Source organism: Cynoglossus semilaevis, chromosome 15, assembly GCF_000523025.1.
Source record: "Cynoglossus semilaevis isolate Cse_v1.0 chromosome 15, Cse_v1.0, whole genome shotgun sequence".
NCBI classification, from domain to species: Eukaryota; Metazoa; Chordata; class Actinopteri; order Pleuronectiformes; family Cynoglossidae; genus Cynoglossus; species Cynoglossus semilaevis.
The window spans coordinates 17,688,284-17,696,221 of NC_024321.1; the positions used below are offsets into that span (position 1 = coordinate 17,688,284).

Sequence of the window (7,938 nt, forward strand, 5' to 3'; positions counted from 1 at the left end):
AGTTCATCTCTAAAAAGCAGCTGCACATTAACATACTCTGCTTGTTGAATGTGAATCCAGGTGCGTCTGAACCCAGCAGAGAGCTCAGATGTACTGAAGCGCTGGGCAGAACATCTGTGCTCCCCACAGGTCAACCAAAAGTCCAAAGCCATCCTGGTGCTGCTCTCCCTGGGCTGCTTCTACAGAGTGGGAGAGATGCTTCACAGGTGAGAACTCAAACAGTTATTTTTCACAAACCTTGGAAAAGTGTTTATTTTTTTCTACCTAAAATGAAATGAAAATGACTGAATTTTTTTGTCTCTAATTGAGTCTGCAAACAGACGTGTGCAGATAAATATGCAGATTCACAAACATGTTTTCTGCTTTTGTACCACAGCACATAACTGCAGTAATTATTTTTCTGCTCCTCGTTTTTCCACAGTATTTTCACAGTGCAAAATTTTCTTGTTTTTCCAAAAAACACTTTCAAACTATCAATGGAAATGAAGCTGCAGCTTATGTTTGGATTTTACAAACCGTGAATGTTTCATGATAAATCTGATTTACAAATGATATTTGATTTTTGTTTCCAGAGCAGGCAGATACTTATTAATGTTTGACATGAACTCACCTCCTTCTCCTCCTCCTGCCTTTTCTTTCTCTCTCACCTTCCCTCCCTCCCTCCCTCCTTCCTTCCATCTCCTTTCCAGCATGAGGCAGTTTGATCGTGCAGCACTCTTTGTCGAAGCCTGTCTGAAGTATGGGGTGATGGAGGCCAATGACTCTTCCAATATCCTTTTTGTACAACAACGACTCTACGCTTGAGGGCAATTTATGCCCTGATGCTAACTCTGGCCATTCATGCTGCAGATTGGGGGTGTAATTGCAGAGAGCTACTATTACAACAGAGGTCAAATTAAACGGAGCAGATAGAGCAGCACTCCACATTTTCCTGATTTTCACTGTCACTTTTTTGTTATGTAGCTCAGTTCTGCCTCAAATCCATAAAAAAGAAAAAAAAACTACAATGTCAAGATGTACCTCTGCCGTCCAGGTGTCCAATTATATGAAACCAGCAGATTCAGCATCTGCTCTCAGTCTGTGTGTTGTCACAGTTAATCACAGGGTGTGTTTTTATTTATTGTCGGCAGCTGTAAATGTGTTTAAGGCTTAAAAGAAAAACACACAGAGTCAAAGTGGCCTAATGGCCGTCATCTCATTGACTTCTCATTACAGTGAGGAATTAACTTTATAGTTCTTCACCTACTGAAAGAAAAAAAAAAATCTATGAAGTTGTTGTAAATCACCGGGCGTACACTTACACGTACCAACACTTGCCCTTCAGGTACTTGACTGGTCAGAATTGGCCCAGAGCCACTGAGTCATTATTGATTTACAGGGACTTGACCACAGCAGACTGTATTTCAAAGGGAACGCCTAAAAACATAGTGCAGAACAAAAACAAAAACAACACGTGGTACACAGTTTTCACACACCCCGGAATTTTAGAAACATATCATGGAAGACAAATATATTAGATAAAAAACATATTTTCACACCAATTTAAGACAGGTCAAAGCTAACGAATAACAAAATCAGTTCAATGCTAATGAAAGTCATACTTAGAGTACTTTACTTTAAGTTAAAATAATATGACAAAATCTTTCCTCTCTTACCTCAGCTGTGTCCCCCAGATCACATGGGTTTGAGGCCCCTCTCCTAAACTGTATGAGATGTAAAATCTGTGTTTGTTAACTGATAACACTCCTTGACCTGCATTTGCACATAAACTCATTGAGGCTGCATTTTTGGACTATGCACGGCTGCTGCGCTCACTGGGCCTGCGGGAGGGCGCCGCTCTGTGGGCGTCGCGGGCTGGAAGTGCAGGAGAACAGCTGATGGAGGAGCTGTTCCAAGGAGAAGGGGGAGTTACCGCGGAAGAGGAGCCAGAGAGAGGGAGCAAAGAGTGACCTGAAGGAAAGGTGGTTTATTCCCTTTGTCACTGTCCTGAGGTGTCAAGAACATCCACTGTACACACCACTAGGGGGAGACATGAGGTTTTCTGTGTCCATGTGTCACTACATCTGTCTGGGAACTGTGTGTGTGAGAGAGAGTGTGTGTGAGAGTGTGTGCACATGGATCAGCCATAGAAGGAACACACGTTTTAAGGTTCCAGACAAATGAAGTACAATGCTATGGTTTTATCACTGTGTAGTATTCAGCCCGTTAATGAACTCAGAAAAATACTTCTATTGTAGTACACTTGCAGACCAACAGGTGTCTTTTCCCTTTTTTTGCTGCTGTGATTAAATGTGGCAAATTAAGTTTCCTCCTGAGTGGATTCACTGTTTGATGTTGAAATTGCACTGCTGTTGTGATGGACGCCCATGACCACTAGTTATTCTCTGATTGAATTCCAGTTTTTTATTACTTTTTTATTTTTTTTTATTTGAACCTAAACTACATTGCACGACTAAACAAACAAACATTCGGCCTGATGTTTTCCTTCACAGCCGGTGATGCTGTTAGTGACCAAAGCCTACAGCTACACCACAACCCACAGTTTGTTGATTATGGGACGGCAACAGCGTCAGATTGACAGGCAGTACTAGCCTCTGTTCTATAGAGTATTGAGTTTGCACAGAGATAAAACCAAAATCTTATCTTGTTGATATTATTTCTGTGTCGATAATATATGGAGTTCAGTCAGGTTGAGAGCTGCTCTGCTTTTTCTTTGTTTTCTAACTTATTTTGGTCCCAATTAAATTAAGACACTAACTCCATTGGCAGGACTATAAATAGTATCATAAACACATTAGTGACCCCCCCTCTCCCTCTTTCTTCTGTATTTCATTTTACCCTGCACTCTGTCTCTATGGCAACCAGGCCTATTTTGGGGGATTACAGGCCATCCTGTTGATCTGTTTCACATAGTTCCAATGACGTACTCTGGAATCCTATGAAGTCAGGATAGGGTTTCAGTGGATAATCATTAGTCATTCCCCGGTGCTGTGTGCTGTTCTACCTAGATGTCGTGATGAGTTTCAGTTTCACATTTGCTGATTTTCTGTGCAGAACTACAAAAAACATTCCTGTAAAAGTGCAATGTGTAGGATTAAGCAACATTAAATGGTGATGTTCTTCATGTTGTTGAATGTTTGTCACCTAAAAAGTCCAGTCCATGCATGTGGGAGGCTGTAGAGTAGTTTTGCTCAATCATTGAAAACCCTTAGGTTATTCAGTGTTTATTTTCCCTAAAATTTACACTTCAGGTAATTTACATTTATTTTCACCTACAAATTAAATATAAAATAAACTCATCGTTATATTGTGCAGTGAATCATTAAAAGAAAACAGTTGTAGACGAGTGAGAAGCAGTCCCTTGATATTATGTTTTGTAAAAAGACAAAAAGAAGAAAAAAACATTGTGATGGTTTGGGAGTCTCTTAGTGTTTTTATTGTTTTGTGTTTACTTGGTGATTTTATTTTGTCTACGGTATATTTCAAAAGATAAAGAGATGTGTGTGTATATAAATCTATGTATGGATGGCAATAAAGTCACTACAATTACCTTTGCTGTTGTTGCTGTGTGCAGGTGGTGACACACGAGGGCGCTCATGGCCCTCCGTGTTGTCATCGTGGCTGTGGCTGTGTTGCTGTTTAACGGCAGTGACTGAGAGAAGACCTGTGACATCAAGTGTTCATAGTAATTATCCTCTCTCAGTTCCAGTGTAGGGAGAGTGAATGTGAATGTGCTTCCATTTATCAAACTGTCTCAGCCTTGAATCAGCTTTTCCACGAGCTGCTTCCGCAATTAATTAGTTCTCTCCTGTTCAGCATGAGGGCCAGCAGCTTGCGGTTTTCATCGGGCTGCTTCCGCAATTATTGAGTTCTCTCCTGTTCAGCGGGCGGGCCAGCAGCTGGCTCCAGCTCCGTGCCCAGCTCCAACGGTTTTCACTCCTTTCTGTCCCTCAGATTTATTCATTGTCCTTTCTTCTGTGTCTTCTGTCCTCTCTCTGGCACCAAGCGGAGCACGGAGCGAAGAAAAACAGCCCAAACACAAGTAAGGCCACACAAATGACTCGGTTGTGTTCCTTTAATGGCTTAATGAATAACTGCCGGAGAAATCCAGCCGTTGCGGCCGGGGTCATCAGTATGCGGGGGCTCACCGCTCGTACAGGCTACCACCCAGTTTGCCCAATGGCTCTGATAATAACTCCCATCCAGACAGCCACGATTGTCACTTCCACCTTATATGTGCTTTGTCCCGGCCTTTTTTTTGTTCAACTCTGCTTTTCTTCCACATAAAGAAAACGGGCAGTCGCCGAGCCAAATCATGTTCTTGTTGCACCACAACCTTAACTAATTTCCTGGATGTCTTGTTTCCATCTGCTACTTGCCTTTCTCCTCTCGGTAGCCCTTCCTGCAATAAGATTAAGTGTGTTTGGAAGCAGAGCAATGACGAGCACTTTGGTTCTTTTAACAGATGGGAATCACTGGCCCTCACTGTTTCACGCTACATATGGCGAGAATTAACATTTGGCTCCAAATAAAGAGTATTCTGTACTTTATGTCGTACCTTCTCAATCACATATAACTAACGCCACGTTAAGGCAAGCAGGGGCAGATCCACCTCTTTATGGCGTCTGTGGTATAGACAGTGAAGTGCAGCAGGTCATCCAATTCCCATGAGCGTCTTCTCGGGTGCTGCTTACAGATAGCTTTATCCAGGATCAGGCAGGTCCCAGCCTGTTTGTACTACTTAACAGAAAACCCACTGTCTGTTTTGGAGTGTGTTTTCCCTCTTCTCGCCGAAGGTTACCGCTGAGTTCATACATCATTTTCTCTGTAATTACCCCTTCTTCTATTGTTGTCTCAGCTCCTGCCCAGGACACTGTAGAGCATTCTTTAGACAGCTTACACCCCAGGTACAGGAATTAGTTTGGTTTAGACGTGGTCGCTGCGTTTGCGCGGATAATTGTGTGTCTGAGTTTGTCATTCAACTCTTCTCCCTTTGACCCGTGCTGAGAGCACGGGGTCACAAATACATGAGTTGACAGTTTTGGATAGTTCACCGATTTCCTTGGAATGAGTTTGTTTAAAAATTGAGTTCATTAACATTGAGTTCTGTGTCGAATGATGGACCACAGCTGTGGCACCCCAACGAGAGAACGAGCAAAAACTGAGAGATCAGAATAATAATATCTGCCTGACTAATCCACAACAGTAAGAGTTCAAGTGTCTGCTGTTTTGCTTGTATTTGACCTTCATGATCCCAAAGAAAACTTCAACAGTCTGAAGGGTTCATCTGTTTTCAACCCGTTTCATCTCATTGCAATCTTCATTTCATTTCTTTATTTCCAAACCACGGTCGCCCTTGCTCCACCTGAGCTGATTTATATTTGGAAGGAGCCTGCATGACTGTTACCATCTGATAACTGTTGTTAACCAGTCCAGAGCCTGTCCAGGTCCTGCTGGTGTTTGGTCTCACGGCTGATCCTGACTTTTCAGTCTCTTCTTGAACGCTTCAGGTGATGTTTATGGTGAAGGTGTAGTTGCCCTCATCTTTATCAGATTCCTTTCAGGTGAATGTCACAACATTCAGCCGACCATGACCTCACCTTCCTTCCACTGCTTGCATTTAGACATGACACGAGCAGGAGAAACTGGAGGGGAACCAGAGGGGCTCGAGGAAGGGAGACAAAAGAATCTTTGCAGGGAAACCATGTGATGACAAACTCGAACTTTGGGATTTTTTTAAAAAAAAAGAAATATTTGTTAGGTCTGTGAAACAGCTCATTTGTGGTTTCCATGTGCATGTCGCGGGTACGGCTGCTATTTACAAAAGCATCAATGGAATCAATGAGCGTATTGTATCAGGGGTATGAAGCTGCTGCTGTCATTTACAGCGGTGTTCTGTGCTGTAGCCGGTTTTACACGACTAATCCCCAGAGAAGGATCCCTGTTGTGTGGAAGACAGAGACAAATGATGCACAAACAAGGTTGCAACATGCGCAGACAGGGGGGCACCCAGGAAAATATCCAAACTGGGACTCAGACTTTTTTATCTCCTGATATTATTAATAGGAAATCCTCACTGCTATGTCAACAAGCCAAGAATACATGGATGAAAGATCTCTCCACAAACCACTGCTGACAAAGACGCCACATTCAGGCCCTTTGTGGCTGAAGGTGTGTGTCTCTATGTTCCAACAACACAGACACAGTGGAGATTATATGGGGCGTGACCTGAATAATAGGAACTTAATAATAGGGGCGTGACCTGAATAATAGGAACTTAAAAAAAACTAGACATGATGCACAAAAGAGGTATTTTAAAAAACCCACAAGTCGGATGATGATGGATGAGGAAAACCTCATGATGGCGCACAGGAGCCCGAGAAGATTGGTGGAATCCAAACTATGGCTCTGGTTCATTCTTAAATGTTTTTTTCTTTTTTTCTTCAGAATGAATGACTGGTCATGAGTTGACAGAGATGCCACAGTTGCCCCTGTTACAGTGAGGCCCTCTCTGGGCTAATTGCCACTGTCCTCTGGGAGATTAGAACAGGGGAAGGCAGGGATGATTGCGAAAGGAAATGGCCTCTTATAAGCTGCAGTACTCGCAGCCAGACCGGCCCAGGGCTGAGGAGATGATGGTATTCCCTTTCACCAAAGGACAGTGGGAGCCAAGAGAGGATGTAAAGGATACCTGTTCTACAGCTCTCCCGCTTCCTGTATTGTTGCTTTTGTGTGTGTGTTTGTGTGTGTGCATGCACGTTTATCGGAACGTGCTCAGTGCATCCACGTACGTACAGACCAACCGAGGTCTCACTCGTGATAAACAATGCTCACAGGAGAGCGTTGGAGACACTCTGTGCCTCTCCGGTGGTACTGCATGTTTTGTTTCTAGTCAAGCGGACGATCGAGCGTTTCCTCTGGCTGGACACTGGGCCTGTGTGTCAGAGCAGGGCTGTGGGGGGCACTGGAGGCTCCAGAGCAGTGGCCTGTTTTCCTGTGGCCCGTGCAGGCCTACACTCCTGGGGATAAGCACGTGCATTGCTGCCAAATGCAAACCAGGCCTAGACCCTAGTCTTTTTCCTGTGGTTTTAAAAGGAAAACATCCGCTGCACTGTAAAGTGGAGATGGCCATTCATCATCAGCTAGTCATATTTACAGTATGGGGGATAAGGTTTTGGACAGTTGGGACAAGCACATTGTCTCAGTGGCTTTGGAACAGAGTGTGCTGGTACCGATACCCAGCTACGTAGAGTGTGGGCGCTTTGTTAGTCATCAGTTGATTTTTAACAAGGCTGTGAATGCAGCATCGCAGAAAACAAAGACACAGAGTGGCTAGTTTGTCAGACTGTACGTTTGCCTGTTCTTCTCATGAAAATGTCATTACAAGTACAATGCAACATTTACTCTTCATAACAGGACACCAATGTGTATGTCTAGGTACATTAGAACTGACCAGAATCCTCTACTCCGTCAGTCCCAGGGCCACGTAAACTGGAATAGTACCATGAAGTAGTGGATATGATGTAACCATTATTTTTATTTTATATAAAAAGTGAAAAAGAACCAATAATAACATTATTATAATTGTTGTTGCATTAGTATTAGAATTAGCATTAGTTTTTGCATTATTATTAGTCATTAGTATTAGTCACACTGGTATATGCTATGAAACTATTAGTCCACTAGGGGGAAGCAGAAGCTTGAGGTCTGGAGATCTGCGCCTGCAGTTTCAGCCACTCTTCAACTCCTGAAGGAACAGACGGCCGACATCAGCTTCTGTAACAGTTAGATCCACAAATGAAACTACATTGAATTGAATGGCGTTTGATTTTCTACCCATGGCCACAAATGGTACCAGTAAAGTGTTGAATCTTGTTTTTCTCTGATCCAGTCAGTCAGCTCAGGTCAATGTTAAGTCTTCATTTCCACAGCTCTCTA

The 7,938-nt window shown here is 43.1% G+C and overlaps 1 protein-coding gene across 1 annotated transcript in view; it reads left to right on the top strand.

The window, feature by feature from the left end:
• wdr11 (WD repeat domain 11) overlaps positions 1 to 3,549 on the top strand; it is a 39,475-nt gene extending 35,926 nt beyond the window's left edge. Inside the window, exons 27-29 of the mRNA XM_008327563.2 lie at positions 61 to 206; positions 690 to 769; positions 1,765 to 3,549. Coding sequence (XP_008325785.1) covers positions 61 to 206; positions 690 to 769; positions 1,765 to 1,949 — 411 coding nt within the window. The 3' untranslated portion in view covers positions 1,950 to 3,549. The remainder of the gene's footprint in view (positions 1 to 60; positions 207 to 689; positions 770 to 1,764) is intronic.
• The last annotated feature ends 4,389 nt before the right edge of the window (positions 3,550 to 7,938 follow it).